The sequence below is a fragment of the Gorilla gorilla genome, chromosome 10, assembly GCF_029281585.2.
Source record: "Gorilla gorilla gorilla isolate KB3781 chromosome 10, NHGRI_mGorGor1-v2.1_pri, whole genome shotgun sequence".
Taxonomy (NCBI): Eukaryota; Metazoa; Chordata; class Mammalia; order Primates; family Hominidae; genus Gorilla; species Gorilla gorilla.
Genome location: NC_073234.2, coordinates 104,839,936 through 104,854,533, shown reverse-complemented (window position 1 = coordinate 104,854,533; position 14,598 = coordinate 104,839,936). Strand labels below are relative to the sequence as shown.

Below are 14,598 nucleotides of genomic sequence, written 5' to 3'. Positions count from 1 at the left end.
TTGGCCAGGCTTGTTTTGAACTCCTGACCTCAGGTAATCTGCCTGCCTTGGCCTCCCAAAGTGCTGGGATTACAGGTGTAAGCCACTGTGCCCAGCCTAGATAAATTTTTTTGAGTATATAAACTATTCTTTTCTTCCAGACAATATTCAAACTTCTCTGAATTTTTTAGAATGCATCCTCTTTTTTTTTTGAGGTACTTCCTTTTAACAAGTATAAGCTGTTTATATCTAGAAATAGAATGAGCCTTGTGGTCTAGAAGAGAAGAGTTTCTTTTTCACAGGTTCTGCCTGGCTTCCTGCTTTGTGTTATCATTTATTCTGCAGTGGTGTTAGGGTAAAGCAGAAATAAACACTAACCAGCTTAAATATATGCATATCCATGGATTTAGGCTGAATAAACACAACAAATAAAAGTGGCCAAGGATTGAAATATCCATGAAAAAAGTACAAAATAATAGGGAAAAAAGATAAACACAGTCTTTCAGTAGGAAAACACTACATGAAGATGGAATTTTAGTCTGGAAGTGAAGGTGTTTATGAAGCTATTAATATTATAATCTAAATCTGTGGGATAGTCTACTTGGGAAAATGCAAGATGTTTTTCCCTAAAACTTTTCTTGTATAGATTAAGGACATATTAAAAACATATGGTATATATTAATATTTTTGAGATAAGAAGTACTTACTCTTATCTGGACTGAAAAATTGACCTAGAGGCTATCCATCTTGTGACTGTGCCAAGCACAGTCTTGTACAACTCCGCAGTAACTGCTCAATTTCAGGTTTTCATTACCTCTCACCTAGATAATTACAGGAACTTCCTAACTGGCCTCCAACCAAGCATCTTACTCCAATTCATCTTTCTCACAATTGTGATACTGATTTTAATCATTCACAGCTCTCTTCCTATCTGTGTTCTGCTCTTTACACTTTTAGTGGTTTATGGTTGCCTACATGAAGGGGGAACTCAGTGAAGCCCATTGGTCAGGAAATGGACTTCATGTAAATAGCCTCATTCCCATTACCTACATATTTATCATTCAGTTTCTGCTAGTGATTGGTTGAATACAGAGTCCAAAGCCAGAAAATCTTAACAGAAATTCTTATGAACTTACATATGTACAAGCTTTTCTTGAAAGGAGAAAAAAGTTATTTTTTTAATTAATTTTTAGTATTTTTAGTATCATTTATTTGTGTTTTAATATGATTGGGTTGATTCTTTGATTATCTTTACTCGCCAGCATTAGTTGCTAGCACCTGATGTGTTTTATCAGACTTATTGCATGAGTAGTATGCATAAATTAGGATGAGAAATTGATATCCATAGTCTTCTTGGCCATGAGAAAGCATTACCAAGTACTTTTTTTCTTTATTTCCCTTTATTTCTCAGGGACCTGTCTTTACTGTTTCATTTTCAAAAGGTGGAGAGCTATTTGCATCAGGAGGTGCAGACACACAGGTTTGTAAACCTTTCAGCTCCTCTTTGATTTGGTTAAGGTAAAGGAATCCTTGACCTCAGCTAAGAGTTTTACAACCAGCTAGTTTGTGTATGTTAAGATGTTTGTCAATGAGTTTATATTTTAATTAGTACCATGAAGTCTGCTGTCTCATGGCTGAAACAGAGCCAGTTCTAAATTTTGGGAACTCAAATAGTTATTTTCTTTTGCTCATTTTACACTTAACTATACATGTAACTGACACTATATGTTCACTTTCAGTAATTATATAGCACTTTTGCTTGAATCATTGCCTAATCTTAAGCTTCTTGAGGATGGTAAATATAAATCATTTATATACCAAATCTGCATTTATCTGAAATGACCAAAAGTCATTCATGGCCAGATTTATTGAATAAAGTGAATGACCAGTCCAAAACATGGTTTTGGGCTTTGACCAAAAAAAAAGAGGATTTTAAGATAACCAGATATTTTCTTAATATGAATTTTAAACCAGACATGAAGGCAATTCAAAATGTTAAATCTCTCCCCCAACCACATCTTAAAAAAAGATATTGAGAAATAGTAACATAGTTGAAATATATATCTACCCTTCCTACTTTGGGAGACAATTCTGTATATTGTGGGTTTTAAAATCAGTTCTATTGCTTGTACATGCAAGTCAATAACTGCCAACATCATTGACTTTTTTCATAGGTCTTATTATGGAGGACTAACTTTGATGAATTGCATTGTAAAGGTCTTACCAAAAGAAATCTCAAAAGATTACATTTTGATTCACCACCACATCTTCTTGATATCTACCCAAGAACACCACATCCCCATGAGGAAAAAGTTGAGACTGTAGAAGTGAGTATTTTGTTCATATTTGTCCTACATTTTGTGTACATTTTGAGGCTTTTGCTGAAGGAGGTGTTTGAAATTACTGAATTACATATAAAACCTAGTGCTGCCTTAAAACAGCAGCACTTTGATAAACAGTTGTTTTCACTATAGTGTGTAATAAAGTTTTATATTTGTTTCTTGAAGGCCCAGAAGTAAAACTAAAAAATAGTGTTGATAGTAATAGGAAATGAGAAATTAAATCTAAGGCCTCTGGTGACTGTGAAGTCTAAACTAGCTTTATATTCTAGGTGTGTTTAGGGAGGTCATGTGATGGCTGTCATGAGAATAAGGCTGGAGGGCAAGAATTTTTATAATGGTTATTGAAATAAGTAGCTTAAAACTCTTTTACAGCAAAAAAAAAATCTTATGGACAGGTAAAAGAAGAGAGTTAGTGATTAAATCTAATAATTAAGACAATGTTATTGCCTGAATATATTTTGCATATATAGTTATCTATTTAGCTGTAGGTTTTTGCTGACAAATTCCCTTAGGTCCTATGAATTTAAGTGTTATGATTTAAGCATTCTTTTGTCTTCAAAGAGAGATTTATCTTTGCTAGATGCTTAGCTGATGTTAGCCTATTCTTATTTTGCATGATTCTTCTTCAGCCGTTTCTCTTCTAAGAGCTGACTTCAGAAATTACCTGTTCATCTGAATTTTTATCACTGGCAGTCTCTTTGCTTTTAGAGTTAGGTATTTTGAGTTCTTGAGATGTATTCCTGAGCAGCAATGCACGGTAGCCGCATTCACTGTTCATGCTGTGCATGTACCCTCAGCCACATCACTTCTTTCATTTCGTTTTCCTTAGTCTTGGTTTTTGCTGTTATCTCAGGCACTTCTGCTAGTCTCCAGTTGTGCATCTAAGTATATGTTTTTGTTGTTTGTTTTTTAAACTATTTTCTAGATTTTGTTTAATCCAGCCATATGTTGGGATTTCTGTCTTTGCTTTTCCCTGGTAGTGTTGACTTTCAGTTCTTGGCTATAATCTTTGTCTTTTCCAACTTCTGACAATCTTTTCAGTTCTTCTGAAGTATTAATCATGTTACCACTTCTTTGTACTACTTATTGTATTATCATTTTTCTTTTATTTAAAAGAAAAAAGTAATCTAACTTGGTTTTCCCATTTTTTTGCTTCTGTTTCTAGTTATATTTCTTATCCCCGTGATCATATAAATTCATATAAAATACATGTGAAATATATTTTAATTTAACTTGAGTATTTTTTTCTTGTATTATCCAAGTTGGTTTTATTAACTCTTGGTATTTTTATTCTGTCATCTTGTGGTTTGGCCAAGACTGATCAGGAGGGAAATATCCATTTGGCCACTTTCCAGGGTGTTGGGTGGCAGAACTGCGGGCTGATCCCGAGACTGCTTTCCTCGTGAATTAGGTGCTATTTCCATGACTCCACACTCACCTCAGCACAGAGACTCAAGCTATTTTTTCTCTGATTTACTGTCAGCCCCAGTTCATTTCAGAGTGCTAGGCTTTCTTTAAAATGTCAAGGAGTTGCCTGAGTGGCTCTGCTCTTATGGTACAGCCAAAAAGCCATTAAACCAGCTGGGCTGCTTTGTGTTGCTGGGTCAGGCTGACCCAGGCCATGCAAAGCCACTCTCAAACAAATTTTTCACATATATCCCTAAAAATTCTATTAAACACTGACTTTTCTTCATCGTGGAATTAGAGTTCAATTGCAGTATACAAAATGCTGAGCCTTGTGACTGAATTTTTTTTTGTGACCTTAAGGTAGTCAGCCTCTGTGTACACAGTTTAAATTATCTGTAAACATGCATGGCTGCTTAAATTAAGTATAAAACATGACTTGCTTTTGTAAAACACTTTGAGGCCCTGTGATATAAAATGCCAGAAGAGTGATAGGATTCTGTATATGAACAACCAATTGTTGTAATTGTTTCTTTCTTTTTTTTTTTTTTTTTCCTAAAAAATCTCTTGGGCCAGGTGCGGTGGCTCATGCCTGTAATCCCAGCACTTTGGAAGGCCGAGGTGGGCGGCTAATGAGGTCAGGAGTTCGAGACTAGCCTGACCAACATGGTGAAACCCCATCTCTACTAAAAATACAAAAATTTGCTGGGTGTGGTGGCGCGTGCCTATAATCCCAGCTACTCAGGAGGCTGAGGCAGTAGAATCGCTTGAACCTGGGAGGCGGAGGTTGCAGTGAGCCGAGATCATGTCAGTGCACTCCAGCCTGGGCAACAGGGCGAGACTCCGTCTCAAAAAAAAAAAAAATCTCTTATAAAAAAGTCAAGGTTGTGAAATTTTCTGGACAGGGAACAACTTTAGTATTATGCATAAATAATTGTTAAGTACCAAATTGTGTTTTAAAGACTCTACTTCAAATTAATAAATATGGATCCCTCACTAAGCCAAAGACTACTTAGTTCAAAACTTTCACACAGAATGGAATAGTCAGAATAGAAGTTGTGCTGTGTTCATTTATGATTAGTAAACTTTACCTTGAAATACTAAATTCAGTAGATTAGGTTTTTTTCAAAGCTTTAGGCAAATTTACATACAGTTACTTGGGAAATATTTTAAAACTAAGAAATCTTTTTTTGAGGTCAGTATTAGGATTTAAGGAAAATAAACATCTTATTAAAATATGTAGAATAAATGGTATCTAAGTGAACTGATGAATTTTTCTTTCTCTGTTTGCAGTGACCATGAGTGTTTTATTTCTGAGTTTGAAACGAGATAACATTTTTATGATTTGTATTATGTTTTCTATGAGACTCATCTGAATTGCATAATCTCAATCTGCTGAGTAAAATAGTTTGGCCTTTTGCAAAAGCCACCCCTTTGCTAGCCTTAAGCGCTTCACTTGTTTGAAGGTGGGGAATCCTGCAGAGTCTTAGATCTTGGGTACCAGCTGACTAAATGTATAAATTACTAATTCCTACATGGATAGAGGGGGTGATAGCCATATTACTTTTAAAATAAATGAGAGAAGGAGGCCACATGAAAGAAGGCATGAAATATCAAATTCTCTCTATGTGAAATAGCCCCCTCCCGGGTTCTTCCTACTTATCTAACTACAGATCCTTCATAGTACTCCTGGCCTAGGCACTCCATCTTAATTAAAAACATGAGAACAGTACCTTTCTCTCTTTTTTTTGATGGGAAAGAAGCCCAGTTTTTACACAAGGTATCTTGACCCTACCCATGTTGTGCTATAGCACATCAGTAGTTCATGCTGACTTTATCTTCTTCAGACTGTCATGAGTTGGATTGCATTGTCCTGCCCCTAGACAAAACCAGACTTTCCTTCAGTGTGTGTGTGTGATATTTTTCTCCGGAGCAGCAGTTCCCTTCTTTCTTACACATTTTGATGAGAAGACAGTAGAGCCATTCTAAGGGATGGCGATAGCTCTTAATGACAGTAAAGCATCAAAATAGTTATTCTAGGAGAATTGCAGAATATTGTAAGCAGGGATTATAATTGGTTAAAAAGATTTTTTTAATAAAATAATGTTCTGATGGCTTTCAGTTTTTTATGGCCATTTTAGATTACCTTAACATATAAATTGCATATGAAATCTGTATGATATTTAGCAGGAAGGAAAATGTCCTTTACCTTAACCAAATATTTATATAATAATATTTTGTGATAGTCTGACCATGATTCATTGTTGAAAAGTACAAGTGATCAATTTAAGTCTTTAAGTCTGAGATTGGGTTTTTATCTCAATCTTCTAATAAGGTTGAAAACATCACCATTTATGATTTTTTAAAATGACCACTTGTCTATCCATTTTGTATTCTACTTCTAACTGGGGTATATGTTTATACTGTTTCAGGCCTCAGTAAATGTTCACTACATGATGATAAAGTCTAACAGTTATACAAGACTGTTCTAAGTGTTTTATACAAATTAAGTTAATATTCCTAAAATCTCGGTGAAATAAGTACCACTATTATCCCATGAGAAATTGAGGTCTATGTTAGTTAAATCTTAAAGTTAGTAAGTGGCAGCACTAGAATTTCAACCCAGGCACTCTGGTTCCATTCTGTGTTTTTAACCACTTTGATGTAATGCTTCAATATAAACAAAATTACATTTTATCCTGTTAACAGATATTAAAGTATCTGTGTGCTGGATGTTGTACTAGCTTTAGAGAATGCAGCAGTGAACAAGATGGGCATACTCCTTGCTCTTTAGAAGCTTGTAGTCTAGTGAAGGCTTATGGAATTTATTAGTAGAGGTTTTATGTTCGTGGACTCCTCAGTATCATGGACACAGAGAACCTCAACGGGGGATGTGGGATGGTACCTTTGAGGTCATACAGGCTAACCTTTACCTCATTCATTAGTCCCAGTTATATACCCTTGTTCAGCCATGGAGAACTTGGCCTCTCATAGGCAGCCCACTTCATTTCAAGGCAGCTCTAATTATTAACATATTCTTCCCTTTAATAAACATCAGGAGCTACAAGGTACTGTTAGTATTCCTGAGAGTTAGCTAGCAAAGAATTTAACCATATCACCCCCTCAGCATATTTTCTTTATGGAGAGGACTATAAATGTTACTTAGTAAGAACTTCCAGCTCTATTTAACTTATGTGGCAGCAACTTATGCAGTTAAATACTGTTAATTACATCAGGACTTGTTTCCCAACTTGTAGGTCACGGATTTTCTTTAATGACAGGTGCTGACTCTACGTGATTTAGATTTCTTGAGCAGTTTCAATTTCAGATGGTGCAACTAGATTGTATTTTCTAGGTAAATAATTTTCTGTCTACACTAGGTGGCAGTAGATAAAAGAGAATAAAACGTATGCAAGCAGTCTCTGGACAGCGAGTCTTAAGATTAAAAGGAAAACAAGTCACTCTCACATTTCTGTTCTTTACCTCAACTCTGGACTTAGAGTTAATGGCAGGAGGCTGTGTTTGATTTCTGCTTTATGGGACAGCCAGGAAGAGATAACGGTTTTGGCTAGCTGAGCTGATTGCCCCTCATCCTCACCATGCACAGCTTTATTCCTTCTTTACTATAGCATTGCAGTTATACCTCCCCTTTAACACACTGGCTGGATAATTATAAAATGATTTTACTATTTCTAAAACTACAGCCATACCCATCAAGCATGATAAGTGCTTTAAAAATTATTCCACTCCTCTTATCACTGGCCAAGCCTTCATCACTACAGACCTGGATTAACGCTGTAGTGTCCTCACTGCCGTCCCTAATGTATTCATGATACTTTATGTGTCTGTCAGATTACTCTTTCAGTTCAGCACATTTTAGCTTCCAACTTTCTGTGCCTTCCCAAATTCCTTCACCCTTCACAATTTGACCCTTGGCAATCTTCTTCTTTCTAACCGTGTGTGAAAGTATGTCAGCATTCTTCCACTATGCCATGAAGAATGCTCTTTTACTCATCTCCCTCTCTGTTTTTGTTTTCTAGATCTTTTATTAAAGAGCCGTCATATGCCATGTTTCCTCCATAGGAAGTCTTTCTCACTATCTAAGCCAAGCTTGTCCAGCCCACGGGTCACATGCTGGCTTTGAATCCAGCCCAATACAAATTCGTAAACTGTCTTAAAACATTATGAGATATTTTTGCAATTTTTTTTTTTAGCTCATCAGCTATCATTAATGTTAGTGTATTTTATGTGTGGCCCAAGACAATTCTTCCAATGTGGCCCAGGGAAAGCCAAAGATTGGACACTCCTGATAAGCGCTCAGTCAATAGTTTCTTCTTTAAGGTTCGTTAGTACACTTATTGGTACCATTCATTTGATATAAAACTCTGCTATCTTTGTTGCTCTTTGTTTACTTCTTTGTATTCATAATGTTTCAATTTTATTTTTAATTTTTTTGTCTTTTCAAATTCTGAAATAGCCTCCCTCAAAGTTAGTCACCACTCTAGGTAATCATTCCGTTGCTTTTCTTTGTAACTTTATATATTTGAATCTGTAATTATTGTTTAATTTTGAATGAGTTTGAACTTTATGTAAATGGAATTATATTGAATATATATTTTCTGTAACTTACTTTTTAATTTAACATTAAAGTCCTGAGATTCATACATATGAATTCTGAATTCATGCATTCATAAATTGTTTTCACTGCTGTATTGCATTCCAGTGAATTTGTCACTGTAGTAATTCTTACAGCCTGTTTAACTGTTGATAGACACTTAGGGTACTTCCAATAGTTTTTTGGCCATTACAAACAATGCTGCTACAAACAGTGTTGGCGTCATTGAGCTTTCTAGTTTTTGCAGTCTAATAGGTATTAAGTGGTATTTTGCTTTAATTTCACTTTTCTCATTACGAATATTCTGAATATATTTATTTTCCATATATACAGCACTCTGTTTTTGAGTTATTTATGATACAGTTTCTACTTATTTGAGCCTTTTTTAATGTTAACATAAGTTTTATTTTTTTCCTTAAGGTCTTACTCATTTTTGTATGTTTATTCTGATGTATTTTTAAACTTCTTTGGTATTGTAAATGGTGTCCTTTAAAATTTTGCATTTTCTAACTGTGTGCTAGAATGCAGAAATGCAGTTGATTTCATATATTGATTTTGGGACTAACAATCTTATTAAACTCTGACTATTCTAATGATTTAGCAATAAATTCTAGATAACATTATATATGAATGAGAATATTATTTCTTTCTAATTGTTATCTTAATACCTTTTATTTCCTTTTCTTACTGAACTGGCTAGGATTTTTTTCTTCATCTTTTGAGGTGGGTCATTTTATTTTATTTTTAATATTCCTTTTTAGGTAAATGACATTGATTTTCTAAAGTGAAACCCTTTTATTTCTGGGGTAAATTCAACCATGTCAAAATGATCTTTTCTTATATGTTGATAGAATTGGTAGGCTAACATTTTGCTTAAAATTTTTTTTATCCATAGTAATGAATATACCAATATATTTTAATTTTAGAATATATTAGAAAATGCCCTCCAGGTTTTTACAAATAGTATTTGGTTTCTTATAGTATGAAAATCTCATAATTTTTTTTTTATGTATATACACAGATTAATCCAAAGCTTGAGGTAATCGATTTGCAGATCTCTACTCCCCCTGTTATGGATATCCTTTCTTTTGATTCTACCACAGTAAGTTGGGATTTTTTTTTTGACACTTAAGTGGCATTTAATCATTTGGCATAATCCATTTTCCTTTAAAAAATGTGGGGGGAGGAGATAAAACGTGGCCTATGTAGCCTAACATTTTAGTATAGGAAAAACTTTATAGTCATATTTACAATGCATCTAAATAGTTTACCACAGGGGGAGCAGCAACAATTTCCAGGAAAGCTTTATTATTATTATTATTATTATACTTTAAGTTTTAGGGTACATGTGCACAACGTGCAGGTTAGTTACATATGTATACATGTGCCATGTTGGTGTGCTGCACCCATTAACTCGTCATTTAACATTAGGTATATCTCCTAATGCTATCCCTCCCCCCGCCACCGCACCCCACAACAGGCCCTGGTGTGTGATGTTCCCCTTCCCAGGAAAGCTTTTACTTTGAGGTCCCTGAGCTCAGTCTAATCCATACCCACTGTCTCACGTATTAAGATGCCACCCAGGTGACATTTCACATGCTGTTGCAGAGCAGATTCCCTATTGTGTTATTTGTCCTTCAGAGGTGCTAAACTTACTTCTAGTCTTCTCATTAGAAGCTGTAAGAAAAACAGCACTGCCGTTTGTTAATCTCTTTTGATGGATTATCCATAAATTAAGAAGTATTTCTAATACTTACAATTTTGTTGATAGAAATTACATATATAAAATTTATTTATTCAGTGTTTTCAAAATCTTCAAAGATTAAGAATTTTAGCCTTTCCATTTAGGATTCTGCTAATTCTTTCCAAGGCAAATCACTGCCACAGTTGATCCTGCTAGTCAGTGCAAAACTAATCGTAAGAACAAATGGGAAGAACAGCGTGGTCTTTGATGACACTGCTGCTATGATGTCAGTTTAGTTAAATATTTTGGGTACATTTTTAATTTGTAGCCAAAATAAAACCCTGACATTATGACATTACAAATTCTCTAATAGATCTCAAGAATAGTATTTATTGTAGAGGAATTCTACAGAGGACTAGTCCATTTTGAGTCTATCTTGTACTAGAAAGCATTCTAATTATTCAAGGGTCCTTTCAGTGTTAATCCCATAGCAGAGAAGCCTCCTAGATCTCTCATTAGGAGTTTCAGTGACAAAAACCAAGTGAGGGTAACCAATGAGCTGATTGTTAAAGGGAATTCCAAGAATCACTGGTGACCACTAGGACTTCAAATCGATCTGTGTTCTTGTTTCTTACAGTATTCGTGTTTATAACTCTAGCAGCATTGCTGCATTAATAATTTAAGAAATTAAAAATTAATGGGATGTCTACAACTTGCCACAGTACTTGGCTTATAGTAGGTGTTCAGTACATTTATGTTCAATGAATTACTCCAAATGCATGTTGTAGAAATTTACAAAATCTGATGAGTTAGGTTTTCCCCCTGTAGCGAGAAGGAGCAAAAAGATAGGAGGTTTATGAGATGTGCTGCCTCCTTGTGAGGTAGTCAGTAGACTAAAATTGCACATTCCTGGCCTAGAAAATATCATAAATCATTAAAAATCTTTGGTCCACCTTTTGAGATTCACTGTCCCTCCCAGTACCCTTGAAGTTTTGCAAAGCCTCATTACGTGAGAAATCCAGACAGTTTTGACAGACAGTGCCATTGAGGTGGGCACAACTGCCTCTTAGCAAGGGACAGCAGGATGTCCCTTGTAGTATAGATTGTACATATCTATTATAGATCATATGTGTCTATTGTAGTATACATCTATAATACAGGACCATAACTCGAGGAATATATGGGGTATGTGGGACTTTGAGAAGACAATTCTGTATAACAAACACATGACATTTAATAGCTGTGCTACAAAACAGAATAATAAAATGGAAGAGTAAAATTATTATCCACAAAGGATAATATTAGGTTGAATTATATAAAATTGTCATTTTGTAGGCAAAAACAGTCTAGTATCAATGACTTCACATGGTTTCACCCAATATATACGCATTAAAAGGAAGACTCCACTAGTATATAAAAATCCAGCAAACAAACGAACAAACAAAACACAGGAAAACAAAATCTTGTTTGCTATAAATTGGTTTGAGATTATGCTAATAAACTCCCATCTAGGTAGATTGTAATCTGGGACATAGCTGCTTGCTGCCAAGCAAGGTATAAGGACTTTATTTTAATAGTGCATTCTGAAGACATAGATGCTCATAAAGCAGTTAGACTTTTTAAAAGAATATCTCCAAAGGGCTTTTCTTTAAATTTTCAATGTGTATCTCTTTCTTTTAGTTCAATGATAGATAATTGGTTAGAAAACTAAAATAAAATTACTTTTTCAACTATTCACCTTTCCATTAATATAGTGGTAAATAAGCCTTAATTATAGTCTCCTCCCTACACTGACAGTTTCTCTTTTGCTTCTGCACAACAAATCAGACATAATTGTAAAGGGGATTTATTTCTGCTTTGGCATGAAGCACAATTGCATTTAATATTTTTGTGTGTACTTTGCATGTGATTGTAATTTAAAAACCTGGAGAAATACTGGAAGCCAAAAAAAGTAGTGTTTAAAGGTAATTTTTGTTATTGTTATTGTAGTTACTGTTTCTTTTGAGGGTTGATTTGTTTGGTTTTTGTAGATTGGACATTTCCTTAAAAATTCATTTCATCAAGGTAGGACATAAAAAAGATGTCTCTTTAAACCTTAATTTGTAAAATTTCTTAGTAGCATAAAAGAAGTTTGTTATGGTGTAAGAAATAGTTGGCCTCTATTTCTACTTTCACTTGATTTAATATTATATTCAGGAAGATTTGTAGATCGAAGTGTACTGATATCTGTGCTCTGATGTCTTCTCACTACAGAGAAGAAATTGTGGCATACAGTCTTTAACAGGTGGTATCTTTGTGGCTTGCACTTGTGTCTCTAATGCCAAGCAGGAAATTTGATACAATATTGTGGATCAAAATAAGCTGTTACTAATCTCTATTTTTAAAGCTTTATTGTTAAAAAAAAGTTTCTGTAAAGGAATATACTGGTGGCCATATAAACATAGTTTTAAAATATTGTTCTCAAATTCCTTACTCTTTATTCTTTTTATATTGTCACTAATATACTAATTTTCTAAAGATTATTTAGTTCAAGATTCCATTTGAGTCTTTTAATGTTTTCATGTTGTAGTTAGAACTAGACCAGGATTCTATCATCAAAATTATGGTAGGGCATTTATCATTAGCATTGACATGTGGTGTGGCTACACGGGATGTCCCACTCCTCTCTTCTAAAAAGACAAACAAGATACGAATTTGTTTCCTGTATCCTAATATAAAGAGTTTTAAACTGGCTGGGCACAGTGGCTCACACCTGTAATCCTAGCACTTTGGAAGGCCAAGGCGGGTGGATCACCTGAGGTCAGGGGTTCCGGACTAGCCTGGCCAATGTGACAAAACCCCTCCTCTACTAAAACTACAAAAATTAGCCGGGCATGGCGGTGTGCGCCTATAATTCCAGCTACTTGGGAGGCTGAGGCAGGAGAACTGCTTGAACCCAGGAGGTGGAGGTTGCAGTGAGCCGAGATTGTGCTACTGCACTCCAGCCTGGGAGACCCCATCTGTCTCAACAACAACAACAACAACAACAAAAAGTGTTTTAAACTAACTGTAAATAAAATTTATCTTAAAAGACTCTAGGGTTATTACTTTTTTTTATCTTTAGGAAAATTCTTAAATTCTGATGTATTCGTTTTATTGTTTGTCTTATAAATGAACAAAATGAAGTTGGTAATCTTGCTGTTGTTCCTTTGATTATCAAAATAGTGGACTCTTCTCAGAGAGTTGACACTGTTCTCTCATCTTCATCCTGGCAACTGTGCATAATATGAACATAATGCAGAATATGTGTATGCCTTTCTTTAGAAGTAGGGATATTATTTCTTTCAAGTCAAATTAATTTACAATAAACATGCAGTTATGTTATAGAAAAAAATCCAAGGGTCTACGGTCTTTTGATGTTCCATCAATCAAAATAGTTAAAGATGTCCTACATGAAGGCATTACATGAGATGCTGAGGGAGATACCAAGCTGGCTGCCTGACCTCAAGAAACAAACAACCTAGCCAGACAGAAGTAACTGAGTAAGAAGAAATCAGTGTTGGTTTCAGAACATTAGATGTCAAGTATACATAAATGTCAATGAAAGATTGTTATTGGGCAGTATTCAGAAGAGATCATTAATGGGCTGCAGTAAGCTAGAGGACTTCTCTAGAAGAAAACCTTTGACCAGTTCTTTTTTTTTTATTTTCTTTTTTGAGACAAGGTCTCTCACTCTGTCACCCAGGCTGAAGTGCAGTGGCACTGTCTCGGCTCACTGCAGCCTCCAGTTCCTGGGTTCAAGTGATTCTCCTGCCTCAGCTTCCTGAGTAGCTCGGATTACAGGCTCCTGCCATCACGCCCAGCTAATTTTTGTATTTTTTAGTACAGACAGGGTTTCACCATGTTGGCCAAGCTGGTCTCGAACTCCTGACCTCAAGTGATCCACCCACCTCGGCCTCCCAAAGTGCTGAGATTATAGGCATGAGCCACCGTGACTGGAGGGAAAGCAAGGTATAAGTAGTTGCTTCAGAAGAAATCAAACACATATGAACCATGGTAATAAAAATGCATCAGTCTAGTTTAGAATCTTTAAGTTGCCTAAGTCAACTGACAGCAGATGTGGTGGGATCCAGGAAGGATGCCTACTCACACATACATGTCTCTGAATAAGTATTTATTAACTTACTATTCTTGGCTTTAGAGAATGTGAAGAAACAAAAATACCTGCTCCAGAGAAGCCTACATTCTACATTCCAGTCAGAGAGAGGCAATTCACAGATCTAAAAAATAAACTGTATATAGTACAGGGAACGCAAAGGTGAAAAAGGCACTGAAGGCAGAGAGGAAAAGATAGGTGGAAGGCTGCCATTTTAGCTAGTATGGCTAGGACAAGAGTCACGTGACAGGGGTGGCATTTGAGTAAAGAGCTGAAGGAGTGAAGGGAGCAAGTCATGGCTATCTGGGAAGGGCTCTCCAGGAGAGTGGGAGCAGTGATAGACAGAAGGCCAGATTGCAGGTGACATAGGAGCCACTGGGGGGTTTCCTGCAGAGGAGGGACATGACGTGACTTGTGTCTTAACAGGTTCACTCTGCCT

General features: G+C 35.5%; 1 protein-coding gene across 12 annotated transcripts in view; it reads left to right on the top strand.

The window, feature by feature from the left end:
* Nucleotides 1-14,598, top strand: part of POC1B (POC1 centriolar protein B) — a 171,595-nt gene that overhangs the window by 60,567 nt on the left and 96,430 nt on the right. For 8 of the 12 annotated variants that reach the window (XM_055357908.2, XM_055357906.2, XM_004053655.5 and 5 more), the window contains 3 exons: nt 1,391-1,459; nt 2,154-2,306; nt 9,362-9,442. In XM_055357908.2, the coding sequence (XP_055213883.1) occupies nt 1,391-1,459; nt 2,154-2,306; nt 9,362-9,442 (303 nt within the window). Of the gene's footprint in view, nt 1-1,390; nt 1,460-2,153; nt 2,307-9,040; nt 9,104-9,361; nt 9,443-14,598 lie in introns of those variants that run through there. The other 4 variants (XM_019038801.4, XM_055357912.2, XM_055357905.2 and 1 more) reach the window with 2 other exon arrangements.